Consider the following 21,152-nt stretch of genomic DNA (forward strand, 5'->3'; position numbering starts at 1 on the left):
CAGATACTTACTAGCTGTGGATAAGTCATTTTATCCTATTTGCTGATTCAGTTCCTTATCTGTAAATGATCCAGAGAAGGAAATATCAAACTACTTCCATATCTTTTCCAAGGAAAAAACAGGGTCATGGAAAGTCAAACATGACTGAAAAACAACAAAGATACTTTGACGTATATATGATTTAGAAGGCTGGGGTTGAATAATAGTGTCATTTTTGTGATAATTTAAAAGTTTCACAAACAACTTTGCATGTGTTATTTCATGTGTTCCTCACAATGCTGTGAAGTAGGAACTCTTATTATTCAGTTTTACAAATGAGGAGACTGAATCCAAAAGTGATCATTTAGCTTGCATAGCTAGGAAACCTCTGAGGCAATGATTGGATTCTAAACCACTATACTGCTCTACTATTCAAAGTCTTTGTTGATATGCTATAGAATTTTCTGTTGTTTACTGCAAATTGTTATATTTATTTTTTATCAAAACTATAAAATAATATACATTTGTTATGGTACTTGAAGGTATCATAACAGTGTTTTTAGACATTTAGAAAATGTTTTTAAATACATTTTTTCTCTTTGACTATACTGTGATAGATATTAGTATCCATCCTCATTTTATATTTAAAGAAACCAACTCCCCCATAAAGCTGACTGATTTCCCCTTTGATCACACAACCAGTTAGTGGCAAATATAGGATTTACATTCAAATCTTTCCTGACTCCAATATTTTCTGTTATACAAGACTGCCTCTAATGAGCAAAGCTGATACAGGACAAAGATGCTTTCTCTTAATATAAAAATATTCCAAACTACAAATTAAGAAACCATATGCTAGTCAGTTGTTCTGAAACAATCTGTATCCTGCCCCCATTACACACATATCCACACTCCAAGTGAATACTCTATAAATATAGAATATATACTTCTGTTGGGGAATAGATTTTCTCTTTCCTATTTCATTTTTGTTCACAGAAAAGGTGTTTTCTCAAGATATCTCCTAAGCTATTTAATAATTTTTCATGCTTTGTAACTTTTTTTCCCTTTGCTCCAGTGCAATGTTTATGGAATTTTTAGAAGGCCATCATTATAAAAATTAGACACAGACTTGCACTGTGTACCAAGATAAGGTCAAAATGGAAAAATGGTATCTCAAGGTTTTTTTAAATTTCTTTTTTTTAAATCAATAATGACTTAGAGGATTTTTATATGATTGTAGATAGCTTTTGTTTTTTTCTGAAAACTGCCTTTTCATATCCTTTGACCGTTTATCAATCGGGAAAAGGCTCTTATTTTTATAATTTTGGCTCAGTTCCCTGTATATTGGAGAAATGAGAGTTTTGTTAGATAAACTTGCTACAAATATTTTTGCAGTTTCCTGTTTTCCTTCTATCATTGTCTTCATTTTTTTGGTTTGTGCAAAAGCTTTTTAAAGTCACAAAATCAAAATTATTTCTGGCACAGTAAATAGAGTGCTAGGTCTGAAGTATAGAAGACTCATCTTGCTAAATTCAAATATGGCCTCGGATACTTATTAGCTGTGTGATCTTAGGCAATTCATTTAACCTTCTTTGCCTCAGTTCCTCATTTGTAAAATGAGCTAGAGAAAGAAATGGCAAACCATTTCTCTCTTTGCCAAGAAAACCATAAAATGGAGTCATGAAGAGTCAATTCCATATGAAACCATTGAACAACAATGATCAAAAATATTTAACTTCCTGTAATGATTTCCATATCCTGTTTGGGCATAAAGTTTTCCCTGATTCACAGATCTGACAGGTATATTTTCCCATGCACCTCTAATTGATATAGCACTTGACTGCTGTATACTTTAGTTTTCTTAATTGGAAAATGAGCATGATAATAGTTCCTCCCTCACATTTTGTTGTGAGGATTTAATGAGATAAAATTTCCAAATTCTTAGCACAATGTTTGGCATGTAATAGGTGTTTTATAAATGTTTAGTCCCTTTCTTCTCCTTTTCCCACTCTTGAAATACAAAGGAAGATGATTTAATGAGAGAATACCAGGCAAGGAGTCCTTTTACTAGCTACAGTTACTGTGGCAAAGCACTTAACTTCTTTCCCAAACCTCACTTTCTCTCATTCAGTAAAATGTGCTGCTGACATCACAGGATTCTTGCATTTTGTACATCTTCAAGTGCTACAGAAATGTGAATTGCTAGGTGCAAACAATATTCAACAATAGACTTCAACAACAATAATACACAGTTATTCTAGAATAAAATTATTAAGATATACCACAGTTGAAACTATCAGGAAGCTACTTTGGAACTAATTGGTCTTAGCTTCATGGCCCAGCATTCAGAATACTTAAGATATTCTTTATCCTTTTCACTCAGCTGTCACCTCCAGACATGTATGAAGAATGATGGCATACTGCATCCCAGAATCCCTTAAGGAGACTAATCTCGTGACCCTTCCTGCTCAGGATCAATTTGAGTTTCAGAGCCAAAATGAGCCCTCTCTAGTTACACTAACCATCTCAGTAAGATCAGAACCAATCTTCTCCAGTCCCAATCCTTTTCAACCTTCTATTTTTTACTGTGTGACCAGAGTCATCTATTGTAGTCCCCTGGAAACATCTTAGAATTTCAAGTATGAGGTCCTCACTTCAAATTTTAGACTTGTCACTTGCTATTTGTATGACCACAGGCAACTACATAAATTTTTGGAGTCTAGTTTTCTTCATCTGTAAAATTAAGAAGTTAAACTAGAATATCTCTAAGGTTCTATTTACTCTCCAAATGATGACTTTCATATCACATATAATTTTTTTTCACATTAATTCCATCTTCTGGTTCTCTTTGAAATCTAGTATCATTCTAAAGATGTAACATGTTTCTCCAAAACTGGGAAATTCTTTCAGATCCACACACAGAGCCAAGAGAAGTTGACATGTTTACACCTAACCATTACCTTTTTCAGATTCTTCTACTACTTTTTATCCAGCAACCACCTTTAAAGTCCTTTCCAGATCCTTGTTGCTGCTTCTATGAGTTTCTGGTCCATTTCCCCTTTTTTTCCCCATAGATTCAGTGCTCATACCATTTATAGTAGTGCTCTCCACCCTGAAAGAGTTCGTTTGTGAGCAGAAGTCATGATCATATAGATATATATGATTATAATTTCATTAGGGGCAGGTCATGACAGCTTAATCTCATCTCCTCTTTTTGATAAGATTATGAGACTCCCAGGATATCGCTACAGGCAACTATAGTTTATCTTAGTTTTTAATGAACACTTGGGAAAAAAAATCTCTACAATAATATAGATTCAGAACTGGTTGAATAGCCAGACACACAACAACTCTGAATATCTCTTGTGGAGGGCTTCAGATCTGTTTGCTTTGTACTAATTTCCATTTTTTATCAATGACTTGGATAAAGGAGTAGAGACGTTACTTGTCAGATTTTCAGAGGACACAAAGCTGGGAAGGATTTCTAATATATTAAATGACAGAATCAAAATATGAGGTCTCCAAAGTCTGAGATAAGTAGCCAGGAATATTAGGCACAATCTAATAAGTTGCAATATAATAAAGATAAATGCAAGGTCCTGTTGGGGATAAAGAAAACAAAAATGTTACTTTATAAATTTAAAATGGAGGAACTATGACTAGCTAGCACTTATTAAAAAAAAAAAAAGATTCTGGAGGTATAAGTAGAGTAATACATGTTAATAATGTCTTTTAGTAGCAGAAACAAAAACAACCAAAAAATCTAAAATGATGTTACATTGCTGTGGAAAGCAATATGGCATGTAGGGCTAAGGAAATGATTATCTTGCTGTGCTCTGCCTGGTGAGACCACATAGGAACTATGTTCTTTATTTTTGGTTATCACATTTCAAGACATTTATATTAACTGGCTATATCAAATAGAAGGGGAGAGATAATAATGAAGAACCGTGGGTCATGTCGATTTTTAATCAGCTGATGAACTAGGAATACTTAGCCTAGAAAAGAAAATACTCAGGGTACATGTGGCAGTATTGTTTGGTATTTCATGGGAGGGAATCATATTTATATACAGACCATATTAGATAGTCTGAGTAGTCTCTTAACTTTGAGAATTTAGGGTTTCCTATATTCTTTCGATGTCAAAGGCTATGGTTTTATGGATTATTGTTCTATTATCACCTTTGAAAGTCCTGTATCCCCTTCCTCTGAAGTTATTTTCTCCCCTATTGGAATGTAAACTCCTTGAGTGTAGGAACAGTATCACTTTGACTTCTACATGTCTACTGCTTAGAGCAATGTTTGGCACACAGTATATGCTTAATGTTTTTTACTCATTGATAAGCAATAGCCACATGTATATATTTTCCTTCAATCATAAAGTAGACACAGAAATAAGTTTAACACTATCTCAGTATTAAGAGAATGTCTGACATACTAGTTTATAAATTTTTAGTCCTAGAATCAGGTATCTGCAGTCTTCCATACAAAGCTAGCATCAAAACTCAAAACATCATATGTTTTGTATAACAATTAATTTGTTTGGTCCTCTGCCATCCATAGCATTTATGACTGGCAGGACTTTTGAAATACAAAATGTCGCTGCCATGAAGATAGCCAATGATTTTTTTTTTTTAAATAAAAAGAGTATTCTAAGATTTTTTTTAAATTTCCATAGCATATAGAAAAAAGTTGTATAATAATATCCAGTTGGCATAGTGTAATTCTGAATAACAATGTCATTACATTATATACAGTGACACATTTCTAAATGATTTGTATGCTATGCTTGTCCATGAAGCAGAAGAGAAAGAATATCCCACACAGCCCCCTTGGGCCACAAAATTTTCCAATTATGTATAGATTTGAAGCCTTTTTTGTACCATAAAGAGATGAAATAATATGGTTGATACTCTTAATAGTTTCATTTTTCATGGTTTCCCAGGTAAAATAATAATGTATGTTTGACTATTGAGAAATATGTGACAATAAATACTGGAATGTAGGCTATATTGGGAGACAATATGCTTATTCCAATAAGAATTGGCATCAAACAAAACTCGTTTTTTTTTTTTTTTCTTTTCTTTTTCTTCTTCTTCTTATTAATTTTTTCTTCTGGGGCAATTACGATTAAGTAACTTGCCCGGGATCACACAGCTAAGAAGTCTTGTTTCTGAGGCCAGATTTGAGCTCAGGTCCTCCTGACTTCTATTCCACTGCACCACCAAGCTGCCCCCAGAACACTACTTTCAATGTTTTAATGCAGGGGAAATGAGGACTGATTTTAGAATTCCTGAGATCAGTGTCAAAAATCTTGATTCTTTCAATTATTTCTTGTTTGACCTAAATTCATATCTGAAAGACCTGAATTCAAATGTGACTTTAGACATTTATTAGCTAAGTGTTGTGACATTTAGCTAGTGACATTAACGTGGGCAGTCACTTAACCCATCTCACTTTCTTCATCATATAAGGATAATAATAGCATCTACTTCCAAGACCTGTTTTGACAATCAAATGAGATATTTATAAAATAATTAGCCCAGTGCATAGAACATAGTGGTCACTATACAAATGTTAGCTATTATTACTTTTTTATTTTTATCTGCCAGGACGAGAAATAAATATATGTTGAATGTAATGGTTTGACTCTATGTTCAAAAGAACAGTCCTAGCATACTTTGGTGCCAGTGTTGATGGATATTATGGTGAACATTATAAAGCTGTTATTATTTTAGCAGTCCTTTAAAAGGATAAGGACTTTTATCTTTTATATTTGCTTTGAGAAACAAGAGCCAAACTGATCAATAATTAGGATGATAGGCTGCTGTACTTGATAAAATTATGTCTAGCTTTATCAACATAGACCTCATTTGTAAAATTTAGGATACTTAAAACTTAAATTACATTCCATAAAGATTATGTATATTCAGGGAATATAGTGAGCATAAATCTTAAGTTTCAAAATAATCAAAGACAATGTGACATGATCCTATTATATTTCAAAATTTGTGAATCCTTAGTGAGATTGCTAACTTTGCTCCAGATGTAGATTACCTACTAAAGAGAACTGGCATTCTTTTCATAACTTCTCATAACTTCTATACCATCCAAATACCCTGAGTAATACACCCAATGTAAAATTATTTCATTTCAATTAAAACTATGTTTCAAGTAGGATAAAAGTATAATGATCAAGGGTGCTTCCTCAACATCCAATAGAAATAACCATATATGGAATCAGGAAGAGTTTGGCTTAAGCCTCATTTTTGAAAGGTATACTGTCTAATCATGGGAAATTGGAAAAAAATTATGCCAATCTTTCTTTATAGTGAGGATTTTTCTCAAATCAATAAAAAGTGAAATATTAAGTGAACTATGCTCTATGTGTGGTGCAGGGGGAAAAGAAAGGCAAAAAATAATATCCTCAAGAGGATTCCAATCTAATAGAAATAATCTAGGGAAGACAACAGAATTAAGAGGGATCAGGAAAGGCCTCCTGGAGAACATGGGTTTGAAGTCAATAAGTACAGATGAGGAAGAGTATTCCAAGCAGAGGATAGTGGATGAAAATGTCTGGAGTGAGTAATGGAGTATCTTATTTGAGATACTAAAGAGGCTAGTTAATGGATCTTGGGGTAAGTGGGGAATAATGCAAAAAAAGATTGGGGGAAAAAGGGGATTACATTATGAATGCCTTTGATTACCAAAGGATTTTATTATTTTATCCTAGATAAAATGTAACAATTGGACTTTGAGTGGGGAGGAAGGGGATTATGAGCCAGTTGCTTTGTACTTTAGGATGATTATTTTGACAGCAGAGTAGATAACGGCCTTAAGTAGGGAGAAACTTAAAAGGGAAACCAACCAGTAGGCTATTACAATATTTCAGACAAAGGGTAAAAAGAATCACCAAAGGAAGCATCAGAAAAGAGAAGAGGTTACATGAGAAAAATGTCAAGAAGATAAAATTGACAGAGCTTGACAATGGATTGAATGGGGGTTAGGGGGGAAAGTAGAGTTAAGGATAATGCCTAGCTGTACAACTGGGAAGTAGGGAAGTTAAGAAAAGGAGGAGATCTTTTTGGGAAAAGATAATAAATTCACTTGGGAGATAGAGTTTTCTAGACAATTAAATCACAGGTAAAGATAAAAAAAAATGGAGGAACTAGTATCTTAATGTTTTCTGTGAGCATAATCATAACATATAATAAAATAAGCTTTCCCGAGGCTGTAGGTTATTATTCCAAAATTCTTTAAGAAAAGAATAGTCAATCCATCTGTTCTGAAAATTTTATTCATCTGTCTCTAGACCGGGATAAGGGTCAGGAAGATGTACTTTGACTTGATGATTTTCTAAGAACTCTTTATGTATCTTATTCAATTATATGTGCTTAGTAAGAAGTTAGGAGGGTAAAACTGCTTCTAAAACTTATGTCTCTTGCTGAAGATAAGATTTGAACTCAAGAAGATCTAAGTTCAAATCCTAATAGATATTTACTAGATGTGTGACCAGGGTTAGTCCCTTAGTCTCTCAACTTCATTTTTTTCATCTGTAAAATGCAGAAAATAGAAACTATTTGACAAAATTATAAAAAGCAGTTGTAATGACATATGAAAAGTTTTTTGATTTGTTTTGCAAATTTCAAAGTGCTATATAAATGGTAGCTATTGTTTTTACTTCCAGTAGATGGCCATATTGAGAAACATTGGAGAAGTTAAAATTACAGAATCTTAGTTCTTTCTGAAAATAGGAAAATAATGATCTAGTTGGCCCCCATATTCCCTGTAGGACTAGTCATTTTTAACATAGTGGAGTAAGATAGCATCCTAGACCCCAAATCTTATTTTAGTCACTAGATGTTACTGACTTCTACAATAAAGCCCTTCAAAAGAGGTTGACATGAATTAAAATGCTTCCTGATTCTACCAGGCTGAGTGCTCTAGAATCTTATGAATATAGCTTTTTAAAGCATGGTTCCTCACTGCAGCTTATAGTTCTTCTCCTTCCCAGAGTAGGAGCCACTTTAGAACAGGAATTGCATTCTCAAGGTCTCGTATAGTTTGACACCTAGACATTTTATAAATGCTTCAGAAAAAAAGGAAATATGAATAATCCATTAAGTAAATAATTGGTTTTTGAATAATTGAGTTAATAATATAAATCTAGATATATATGTGGGAGGTATATGAGTGTGTATATATATATATATGTACATATATGTATATATATATATATGTACATATATATATATACACACACACATATGTGTACGAGTATATATTATATATATATAGTCATATTTAAATGTATTTGTGTGTACATAAATACACATAATATGACAACCCACTGAAAAGATAAAATTTAATTAAATATAAAGTGTTTCAAGCACATATTTAGAACTATGATAGGAAGCATAGCATAATATAGAGAATAATGGAATCAGAGTGTGTGGATTTGAGTACTAGTTCTAACCTTAAAATAGCTAAGGTAAGAAATCAAATGATAGTTTATTCATCTGTCTATACTTCTCTATGAAGCTGTTGTGAGGTAAATACTTTGAAAACTTTAAGAGTCATATACATGTGGAACAAATGATGTATATGTCATTTGGCATATGGAAATGGAATATTCAAGATTTGGGAGAGAAAGATATTTGTATGAGATTACTTTATCCCCTTATAAAAGAATATGCCCTATATATTTGTGTTATTGGAAAACTACATGTAAAAATACACATACCCTTGTCAGGAAATTTAAAAGCACCTCAAAACCAAACATGAAAAAGGTCATCTGGCCTTTGAAATAAAAGTATATATCATGGATACAAGAAAATAAAAATCTTATTAGCTAATTTGTTTCTATCATTATTTTATATTACCCAGGACCATTTTTCATTTCTCCTATTCAAAACAACTAAGATTAATGTATTTCAACAAACCAGCTCAAATAAACACAGTTTTTTTTTTTAAAATAAGTCTTTACTTAATATATCAACAAGGTACTGTATAGTGTAGAGTGAAGTCTTGAAGTTAACATGTGCAACATGTCTCAGAAGATGTATAATGCAGATTTTCCAGCCCCTTGAAGTCCCATGTCAAGGCAAACAAGAATCAAATCAACATATGGCTCAATCAGTAACAACAAAATCATGATAAACTTTTAATGAATATACTTGATGCCATTTTCCTTATATCAGGGACACACATTGGCCTAATTTTGCCTCTAAATTGATACACATTTTAAGTCATAGGGAATACCTTTCCTGTGCCCCAGGGGTATTTTTAAATACCTGGAAAATCTATGACTGCTATAACCCTACTTTGTGCTAGTCTGGTGGATGTGCTACTAGGAAAATAATAACAAACCTTTTGATTCCATTATATATACAGTATCACTGTTTTGCCAAACTTTATTCAATCTATTTCCCCTTGCAACTATGGAGACCAAAGTGAACTCTGTTGTAGTATTGGAGAAAGATGAAAATTCTGGCTTCCTTGTGTTAAAAGAAGCATCAGGAAAGGCTACAAGAGGCTTAGCACTTAAGTTATTTTTGTTTTCTCTTTGGGGCACTCATTTCTGTTTTGCTTTTTGTATGGCTGGAATGAGTAAAACCATTATTTTCATGTTCTAAAGTAAAACTTTAATGTCTCCTTGTTATAAATTAGAATAAAGAAATGCTATGAACATAAGATTAAATTGAAATTAACCACTTCACTGTCAATAGCTGTGGCTGAACCCGTGGCAGAGATTGGTAGATAAAATACATTATTTGTTCTCCCCATGGATTACAACAAAATTGCCTTGTGATTTGTATGGATGCTTTGCTCACAACATGTAGAAGTTTGCTCCCAGTGGGGAGGTATTTTCTAACGCCCATGAAATGACTAAAAAGATTATGATCTGCTCTAGTAGAAAATGGAGCTGTAATATTAGCTCCTTCATTGGGTTTTTTCCTCTCAAACCAGTCATATTGTATTTTTTTCACCTTGGGGGAAACTCCTAATTTATCTTCCACAAACATTCAGATAATTAGAAAGTATAATAGTGCTCACAAGGGAGAATGAATTTCACTTTCAGTATTCTTGTTCAGAAGCCCTGGGAAAGTAAAGGCAGGGAAACACCAGGTGTGTCTTCTTGCTAACACATGCAACAAAGTTGCAAATTTAATAGACAAGTGTTGTTGATGCAGGAAGGGAAGGACCCAGCATCTCCATCATCAAATCTCTTTCCAAACATCATTATTAAATGGCAACATAGGAATGAATAATGATTGTCATGAAATATTGATTTATTCCTGTTCTTTTAGTATTTTCTCTCTGTCAGCAGAGAGTCACATAATTCTGAATGTATAAATTATGAAGCAAATTAACTCAGTTGGCTAAAATATCATGCTATGAAAGTCAAGACCACAGGTCTTACTTTACATATGAACAAGTGAACGTTCTGTTTTATGGATTTGGCTTCACATTTAATCCTGACCATCTTTCTTCTAGTGTATTTCAACCAAAGGAGAGACCAAGCTAGGATGCACACAGGTTTGCACAACCACCACCTGAAATATTTCAAACACAAGTTCTATGATGAGGCAACATTGTAGAACAAAACACTATTACATGAAAGCCTGTATGTTTTTAGAATGAGATGAAATTCCCATATACCATATTTGAAAAGGATTCTGTTTTTCACAGAACAATTGCTATGTCACATGGAAAATCAAAATGAGCAAGGTTAATGGCAAATGAAACTTTTACAACTCTTCTAGCATAGCAGGCTTGGTACCCATTCAGGCAACTGTAACTCATTCTTCAGGCTAAGAACTCTGTTGCACCTGTTAATGTCAAATAATTCCACATAATGTATAGGCCACAGGAAAATTTAAGAAAATGGGAAACCCATCCATCTTGAGTTTTTGAGTCTTGATGGCTGGAAGCCCTTTTGTAGTGAAATCACATAAGTACAAATGAATATTGTGAATCTATATTTAATAAGAAGCCAAAGCATCCTTTCTGAACATATCCTGTTGTCTATCAAGTCTAAGTATGTTGGAGACTTGAAGTGATTAAGTAATTATGTGAGATCCCCTTGAGTATTTAGTTAAATTTCTAGACTGGGTTTTCATTGTTCAACTTAATAATCCCTTTCACCCTTAATTGTAGAGATAGTGTTAAGTAAGCAATCCAAGAGTTGAACTGCTAGACTTAACTGGAAATCTCAACCACTCTAGAATTTGTACAAAGCCAATTTCACCTTGGCTGAATGCACATTAGTGCACTGGTGTCTATAACAATATATAGCTAGTTATATTTCTTTTTTCTTTATCCCAAAGGGCCAGAGTAGTTAACATACTGGGGAGAGAGAAAGTATTGAGGAAATAAGGCTTTTACTATAAAGAAAAAACTTGCATAGCATTTTATACCTAAGATTATACAGAGAAGACACATCACAGCTTATTTTTCCTTTAAAAACAAAACAAAATAAAAACAAAGACAATTCTGTGACACTTGCCACATGGATCCCTAAAATACCTGTTATAGCAAGAGAAATAGAAAACATATAGTATAGAGTGAGATTTATAAGTTTGATTTTTTAACTAGAAATTCAAAAGAAGGCAAACTTTGAAATAAATGACTACCATCTCCATTCACAGCCCTTCTAAAACTTGAGGAAGAAAAGGATTTAAGCTTCCCAAGCATCCCATGGAAGGGGCAAAGTTTCAAAAACATAGCAAAAACTTTCAAAATGTTTCAAAAATGTAGACAACTCCTCTTCTACTCCCCTTTTTGTCCTCTCCAGGGATCAGAAAGGATTAGGCAGAAAAATTTACAAAACACCCAGTTTGCTCATTTTTTTCATCAATTAAATGTAAATCGCAAAATGGAAAGAAAGTGGATGTATCTGTTGGACCTGGGAATTGTTTGATGAGGATGTGGTTGGATATTATATAAATATATATAACGTTTGGGGCCTACACTGGCTAGGCCTTAATAGTGACCTCTAAGGTCCCTCCTAATTCTAATTCTAGGATCTATGATCTACTGTTAGCTGTGATAATGGACACGAGTTTTCATATGCCATAGGTGCACTTGGGTGAGTCTTTGTGCATCCCAGAGTGTCATTAATAATGTTTCCTGAACAATTGAAGAAAGATAAGAACCAAATAGAATATAATCAATAGAATTTTGTCGAGTTTCCTCCCAATAAGTATCTGAATGGAAGACAAGAAATTGAGAGAAGGAAAGGCATGAGTTTGGGCTTTGTCTACATAAGACCAACACAACCAGCTTAAAAATAAAAAAATAAGTAAAATAACTATATATATTTTAAACTACATGACAACAACAACAACAAAAAAAATCTAGCTTGAATGAATATTTTTCCTCCACTCAGTTGGTTTGTTAGTCATGTAGACACAGCCTTATTGAATTTCCCAAAATAATTTTCTTTATCAAAAATAATTTAATTCAGTATTTCTTTTTACCCTATTTCATTAGTCTCTCTCTCTCAAAACAATGTATTGAAAACTTTTTTAGTTGAATTTGGTTTAGCCTTATACTTAATTTGAACATAAACACTTTTTAAAAGGATTTTATTTTCTTTCTGACTCATCAGCTTCTCAACATGTTTGAATTAAATATAACTCTGGTCTCCAATTTTGTCAAATTATATAGGTTTGGGACACTATGATGATTAAAAAAAAAAAAATTTGCCCAGCCACATCCAACGTTTTCAGGTTTTTTGAAATTTTAATTAATCCTCTTGGGCTTTGCCAAGTGGGCCAAATTATCTCACAAGAATGTTCTTTCCTTGTGATTTAGCAGTTATTTCTTGCACTAGATCAAACCAAAATTTTGGTACAGTTTGCCCATTTCTTATTTTGTAAATTCTACCCACATACTCCCCTTCCAAAAAACAAAACAAAACAAACAAACTTGGGAAGTGCGGAAATATCATAAAATTGCTTGGTTAGATTTTTTTTAATAAAAATTTAATTATCCTGTCTTAATGAATCCCTTCTAATTTGTACTTGGACCTTGACCAGTGGCTCTGAAAAAGGAAATCTCTTTTGACAGCTTTGACAGCAAAATGGTTAATGTACATTGTACGGAAGAATTACTCTTTCCTTTGCCATGGCATTGGGTTCTCATTGTACAACTCTGTACAGTACTTCAGCAACTTTTTTTTAAAGGTTTAAAAAGCAAAGAGTTACAAAACTGTTTGCAATTAACTTGAAATAGAAAAGATAGCATTTTTTTAAATCCCATTATATAGTACACCGTATAAATTACAGAGTATTCAAATGCACAAATGCATCTGTGTAACATTTATCAAATGTAATTTGTGTGTATCTCTATGCTCGCACATGTGTGTGTGTGTATGTGTTCTCAAGAGTTTCACTGTCCGCTTGGTTATCTCCCAGCCCCCCCACCCTCGATATCACGTGTGGCAGTGCTCCAAATCTGGAACGCTGCTGTTGCAGTATCTCATGTTGTTGGGAATGTGGCAGTCTGTATAATTAATGCCCCCATTTGGGGTGTAAATGGGCTGCAGTCTGAAATCTCCTTTAAGGAGCTGATCATTATTTAAGGAGACAATCTGAAAGCTGGTTTCTGTCATCTCCAGGATGGAGTTGTCCTTCTTGGTGCCCGCCTCACAGTAGTCATCTTTCCGTCGGCCCCGATTATATTTCCACTTCTGAGAGGTGTAGCGCCCCTTTTTGTGCATGTGCCAGCAAAAAATGCTGAGCAAAACCACCAGCACAAATATCACTGCACCCCCAATCAAACCTGCCAGAAGAAAGGGGGAACCCATGTTGTGAGAAGTTGTCTGTTCATGGCTGGAAGCTGTGTTACTGCCATTGTTTAAATGGGAGGCATGAGTGCTAGCCTCAGAACAAATGGTATCTTCTCCAGCTCGGTAATTAAAAGCATCCAATGGCACTAAACAAACCCGATAGGTAGATTTGGGCTCTAAATTGATCAGACTCAGATGTTGTTTCTCACCACTGACTATCCGTTCTTGAACGATGCCCCCTACCAGGCTGTGACCCATTTTCACCCAGGTGAGTTTATATGCCATCACAGTAAAGAGAGAAAGCCAACTGACTTGAATGGAAGTGTCATTCACAGCATGGACTGAGAGTTGGATCCGTTCGGAAATGGGAGGGGTCGCTCTTTCTCTGTCATCCCAGTCAGGCACAGTGGGGAGGAGTTTAGAGATAGTGGATGTCAGAGGAGTATAATTTCTGCTAGGGGTGGCTGGAGATTGAGTGGGAATCTGTGTGGTTGGAGGAACAATACTTGGAGGCGGGGTAATGAGAGATAATCCAGGTGTAGTGGTAGGGCATGACAACAGATTCATATTCAGCTCCCTGACAGCCATGCCTCTGACCTGTTCTGGTCCCTGGCACATAAAACCACGTACATTAAGAGATGAAGGAATGAATTTGAGCCATTCTGTGACCCACTTAATACCGCAGTCACAAAACCAAGGATTATTCCGTGCAGTGAGCTGCTTCAGGTTGGAAAGATTATCAAAGACCCCTTGAGCCAGCATCCGCAGCTGATTATTGGAAATATCCAGCCGTTCTAACTTGTGGAGATTGGAAAATGCTGTCAAAGGGATATGGTTTATCTGGTTATCCTGTAAGTAAAGCTTGACCAGATGCGTACCTGGGAGATCAGGTGGAGGGTGGGATAGTGAATTCCGCACAATAGAAAATTCCTTGAGCTTTGAGAGATGGCTGAAAGTCCCCTCAGCAATGCCTTTATTGGTAAGGAGATTACCATCCACAATCAGACGCTCCAAACTTGTGAGATTCTGAAAGGCCATATCTGATATAACAGCAATTCGATTTTCATCTACCCTCAGTTCTTGTAAATCCACAGGGAGGCCCACAGGCACACTGCTCAGATGATTCTTAGACAGAAACAACAGCTTGAGACTTACAGCTTCTCGGAATGCCCCATCTTCTACACCTACTGTAGAGATGGAGTTGTCATCCAAGTGTAGCTCTTCCAACTTCAAAAGTTGAGCAAGAGCTGCCCGAGAAATGGTCTGAATGTTATTTTCCTGCAGGTGTAAAACCCTAACATTCTTGGGTAGGTTCATGGGGAATTCATCCAGTTGGTTGCCATACAGGTAGACTGTGTGCACCGACTGTACGTTGTGCAGTTCTGCAGGAAATCCAGCATTATTAATTTGGTTATTGTGGAGGTAGAGTACGGTTACGCCCTCCGGTATCCCAAGAGGCACTGAGGTCAAGCTTCGCTCATTACAGTAGACAAAGTTCCGATCACAGCGGCACACACTAGGACACGCCATGTTTTTAGAAACCTGCATGGAGAGCCCCAGGGAAATGATAACCCAAGATTTCAAAAGCAAAGCCCTGTGGCTAGGCCACTTTGTAGTCTTTAGGCCCATCTCTGAAGTAAAGAAACAAAATACAGAGGGCTGGGGAGTGGAAAGTAATAAAGGCAGGTGGCAAAACTGAAAAGGCAGAAAACTGGTTCCTTTAGTGTCCACCACTCAAGCAAGAGTAAAGTCCTGAAGGAGAACAGTAAAACAATCCTCCTGGTGCTGTTTTCTGATAATCAGCTAGGAAAGTCCCAGTCTTATTATCCTTTTTGGGTTGCCTTCTTTACTGCCTTCCTCCATGTGCACTAAAATGCAATAGATGGATTTTTTTTTTTTTTTTCTAACAGGTAACAGGCAATATCAATGTGCTCACTACCACAGGAACCGCAATGGACTTGCAAGGCTTCTGTCTTCTCTTGTAGCTCAGGTCAATGTGGTTCAGCCTGTGAGCACTTCAGTTTAGCTCAATTCTTGATCTGTTATGGATAAAAAGAAAGATGTCAATAAAACTGGTGACAAGAGGAATAATAATCATAATTTTCCTTTCTACTTTTTTTTTTCCAAAAAGAAAAAAAAAATAGTTAAATAGGTATAATTACCATGAAAATCTACTCTTAATCAAAGACACATGTTGGATAATGATGCAAAATTGTGCTTAAAAATATGTATATACAGCAGGGACTTAATGATGGAAAGGATGAAATGCAAAATAAAAACCACATTTTTGTATTCAACCAGCACCACTGAATTTATGACCTACAGATCTCTCTGCCTCTTCACATATCTCTTTAAGCTCTATCCATATGCCAAATTACATTATATAATATTACTAAAACATATTTACTTGCAATTTTATTGGCTATTTTTATTTTTCTTTGGTGAATTTGTTTTATTTCTAGAAGGTAGCCAAAAGCACATGTCAGACTTAAATTGCAGCAAGACATAAATAACAATGCACCAAATTTGGTCAAAATCAAATAACTCTTTCTAAATAGCTTTGTTGTACATGCATAATCTGTATCAGATTACTTGTTATTTTAAGAAGGGAGAGGTAAGAGAGGGAGGAAGAAAAGAAAATTTGGAACTCAAAATCTTACAAAAATGTATGCTGAAAGCTATCATTCCATGTAATTGGAAAAATAAAATACTATTAAAAAACAACTATGGATAAATACAATGTTTAATAAAACACAAAAAAGTAAAAAAGTTATCATGAAATAAATGTGAAATAGCAAGCAATTTAATTGAAACTGCTTAATTCTTCCCCTTATTCCTGTCTCCTTCCTAGACATGCAATATTTTGTGAACTTATAAAATGTTTCCTTTCTTTTGTGTGAAAAAGGAGGACAATATCCCAATTCCTGGGTAAAATAAACTCTAGGCTCTTATAATTCTGGCTCAAATAAGCCCCCCTCTCAAGTGATCCATATACAAAATATTAACATAATTACAGTATCCATGTCCAGAGATGAGTTCTTATCCCATTGAGTTAGCTGGTTTCTTTGTGTCCCCAAAGGAAGAATGTTTATAGCTCATTTTGTTATGGTTGAAGGAATATTTTGGGGAATTAACATACTTTTAAGAAACCAATTATTCTTTCTTGCACACAATTTCAAGCTATCAATTTTGAGATGAAAGAAATAAAAGAGTTAATTGAAAGGTACCAGTTTTGATTTCCCTATAAAACCAACATGTCAGGACACGGTAAGATGTGTGTCTCTTAATTCTCACCAATATAAAGAAATTGAAGCCACTGAAATCTAAAAGCACAAAAGAATTATCTGAGACAGTTACTTTAACAACCTGAAAAAACTCTATTAAAAAGAAAGAAACTAGCAAATATGATATGAGCAACATATAATTTAAATGCCTGATGAGCTATATAGGAGTTCTGCTTTAGGGAAAAAAATTTATATGCAAAAAATCTATATTCTTTCTAGTTACACATATTTTTTGCTTTATATTATACATAAAGATTGATACACATGTGTGTACAGGAGTACATGCATATGTATATATGCATACATATTGACAAATATGTGTATGCATTAAAGGATCATCTTGTTTTTAAATCAAAACAAAGGAAAAAATAGCTTTATATAAACTGAAATTTGCAAGCAACTGCTCTGTCACTAAACTATAATCACTACTCTCCACAAAAAAAGGCCAGTCACAGGATCGTAGAACCTGAAGTGGAATGAACCTCGGAGGTCATATCATTTCCCTCATTATAAAGATAAGGATACTAAGACCCAGGAAGATTGACTTGTCCAAGGTTACACAGGTCAGCATCAGAGAAAAGGTGAATCTTCAAATGGAGGCACGACAAAAAATATGAAGCACCTTTGATAAAAACATTCTCTTTTTATTTTATCAATAAGGAAATACTTATTTATGTCAAGTTATTTGAGGAGTTCCTTCATACACAATGACTAATTGCTTTATTTATTCCAATATTCTAAAGTATTAAATTTAAAGAGAATAAGAGTTAGAGTGGTCATTTGAGAAAGAGTTATGATCTATTTTTTCTAATCCCCAATCTCGAGTATTAACAAGAGGTAAAATAGCTCAGTGAAGTCAAGAAGTTTAAGGTTCAAGTCCATACTAGTTCATATGTGACCTTGTAGTCAAAGCAGTTCTAAGAGGCTTGGGTGACTTTTAGTTAGAGGAGTTACACCTCTATACTCTGGGAATGTCCTACAATGAAATTGCAGGTCAAGTTATATACACCTATGCAATAAGAGAAGAAATTTATACAGATATCCAATGAGGCTAAGAAAATATTAGTGTAAGTTACCTTCTAAAGAAATGCTAAAGAGATTCCATTTTTTTAATAAAATATACCCCCTCAACCCCTCTCTTCAAATAAACATAATTTCTAGTTCTGTTTGCATTCAGCCATCAGCAAGATTGGAAAGGCAGGTTCAAGGCATATTCTAGCAATGTAGAAAGATTTGTCATGCATGCCAGTGGTAGCACAACTTATGTGCAGTTTTTTCTAAAAGTCTTCCTTTGGGACTCCAAAATAGGTAAGCTTAAAAAAAAAAAAAAATTCTGTAACTGTATTTATGAACCAAGATATTATAACCTTAAAAAAAAAATAAACTCTATACTTAAAGATTACTGTATTTACTTAGAAAGCTCATCAGGTATCAGACCCTAAAGCTAACATAGTTGGAAATTCACAAAGAACTCTGAATTATTCCCTGAAACCTATCATTATGCAACTAAATAGCAAATTTTCTACTTGCTGGATGGTGTCTTCTGTAACTCAGAAAAAAACTCAATCAGGCAACCCAGGATTTTAGGCCTTGCTCTCTTGTGGGCCTATTTCACTCATGAGTGGCTCTTTTATAATTATGTACGATGACATGATACTGAAGAAAATCCCTAACAGGATTACATAGTTCAAACTGTCACTGTTTGTCATCTTTAATATGAGAAAAGTCCTATTTAGATCACACTAAGTTTATCAGCCATGACAAGTTCAATTTTTAATAAAAGAATTTTTGGATTTTAGTTGGGAATTTTCACAAAATTATATTGCTAAATAGTTTAGATATGATCTAGTGATTAGAAAAATCTGAATGAACGGGCCATTATGGAGTATTTTCGTTAAAATAAAGTGAACTCTAAACTCTGAAAACACCTCAGAAATAATCATTCCTCCCAACCAAAAAAAAAAAAAAAAAGCCAAATAGGAAATCAATGGTTCAAATATCTCTTTTTTGTTTTTCAAAAATAGTTCCGACTCCTATTATAAGGGCAGAAAATGCCTTATCATATCTCAATGTTAAGATCAACTTAAATGCACAAAACAAAGTCAGGCTGTGCTCAATCCAGAGCTTCTAAGAAATAAGAGCTGACAATCACATTCTATCAGAGAAAATGTACTAGGCTGAATCTACATGGCAGAATACTAGCTAAATAATCAATACCAAGGTAGGATCAGCATTGCCTATGTAGCTGAAGTAATAAAGTGCATAGAAAGACAGCTTGTGGATAGAATAAAGATTTTACTTTACAGGGACTCGCTGATGACAATAAACAAATCCATGTTTTTCAGCTATTAGCTTCTTCCCCCTGCATAATGATTTTCATATGTTGAGATTAAGGTTTTCTTTGTCTATTTAAATAGTAAGCATGTTCTTTTACATCCTCTCTTCAAGGAAACTTTGGATTTTATTGAGAATTATTGAATGGAAGGCACTGAAAAAATATAAGAATTTGCATTTATAGGAGGTGACATAAACTCAAAAAGCCTGAGAGTAAACCACCCTACAATAGATGCTCTTCAATAACTTACAGATAATAGTAAAGCAGAAAGGCTGCTTTAATTTAACTATTTTCAAAGATTCTGGGGTATAAGTACATGAAGCTTTTAAAAGCTTTCTGCAAAGAAAAATCTCTCTCTTAGCATTGTTGGGTTAGTTGAGGGGTTCGATTAATTTCAGGAAACCATATTCCAGGAGTGTTTAATAAGCAAGACCATAAAAATCATGGTTAAGAAAACAGGAATTGTCACTAGTGCTACTGACTGCATTACACATCAGTACAAAGAAAATCTTAATGGCTTCAGTTTTGGTGGTGATTGGAGACAATAAGAGACTATCAAGGGGTTCAAATAAAGCTGACCTGAAAAGTCTTCCCAGCATTATAAGATTTTCACTGCTTCTAGAATCTTATGATCATTTGGTTCCAAGAGACATATGTCTTAATGCAAACTGAGGAAGGTTAAGGAAACTTTATTCATTACAGCATGAAGGTATAAAAGCATAGAAGTAAATACAACACTCAATATTTTTAAAATCTGTAAACACCAAAAAGTGATCAACCTTTTGCACAGCCCCAAAATTTGCATTTGAAAGCTATAATCTAGAACTATCCAGTTAATAAGAAAGAAAAAGCAAAATTATTTAGAAAAAATAAAATAAAATGTAATGTTGGTCTAGTCCAAGACCTTATCAAGTAGTGTAGAGGACACAAGATTGCTGCTTGGGGTCTGCATGTCACCAAACTCCCATTAGTGGCCAAAGCAAAACAAAAAACAAGCAAACAAAAAATACCCACTAGCTTCTAAACTGAAATGATTCCTTTACAGAAAAATCTGTAATTTCTGGAAAATTCTGATTAGATGTTTGTTTTCCTAAGAATATTTTTAACACCTCAGAACTTCCTGGCTCCAGCCAGTCTAGAATTGGTAATATTAAAATACCACCAAAAGGATCATTCTCCTGGCAAACATAAAATGCTGAATTTATATATATTTAAAAAAAAAATCTTCTTGTGGTTTACAACCTAGTTAGTTCAGATAACATGGGCAAGCTGTAGGACATTACAGCCATGAACAAACATAAAATTGAACTCGTCTCAGGGGCTTATTTGATAGTACCACATATTGCCCATAGCTGGTACATAGAGGTCCAATAGATAATTCCATAATATCATACAAAACATAAATGTTTAATTTCAGAAGTGAATAGAAAATGATCCTGAAAATTTTAAGAAGAAATGGTTTGTGCCAGAAGATAGATGCAAGGAACCTGCTTGCCCTCCCCACCCCCCCGCAAAAAAAAAAAAAAAAAAAAGCTTAACAAAAGAAGATAATGATAGTTATTATTACTTATTATAGCAAATAATAATAGCTAACCTTTATAAGGCATTTCATACCTAGCAAAGTATTTGACATATTTCATTTGTTCCTTATAAGAACTCTAGAAAGTAGATATTTTTATAATCCCCATTTTACAGAAGAAGAAAGATGAGACAAATAGAATGCCAAGTGATTTGTTCCATGTAGCATGGCTAGTATCTA

General features: G+C 34.2%; 1 protein-coding gene across 8 annotated transcripts in view; it reads right to left on the bottom strand.

Moving 5' to 3' along the window:
- Window positions 1-8,939: 8,939 nt before the first annotated feature.
- FLRT2 (fibronectin leucine rich transmembrane protein 2) overlaps window positions 8,940-21,152 on the bottom strand; it is a 112,063-nt gene continuing 99,850 nt past the window's right edge. For all 8 annotated transcript variants that reach the window (XM_074289819.1, XM_074289825.1, XM_074289822.1 and 5 more), the window contains one exon: window positions 8,940-15,813. In XM_074289819.1, coding sequence (XP_074145920.1) covers window positions 13,418-15,403 — 1,986 coding nt within the window. In that variant the 5' untranslated portion in view covers window positions 15,404-15,813 and the 3' untranslated portion in view covers window positions 8,940-13,417. The remainder of the gene's footprint in view (window positions 15,814-21,152) is intronic.

This window comes from Sminthopsis crassicaudata, chromosome 2, assembly GCF_048593235.1.
Source record: "Sminthopsis crassicaudata isolate SCR6 chromosome 2, ASM4859323v1, whole genome shotgun sequence".
Classification (NCBI taxonomy): Eukaryota; Metazoa; Chordata; class Mammalia; order Dasyuromorphia; family Dasyuridae; genus Sminthopsis; species Sminthopsis crassicaudata.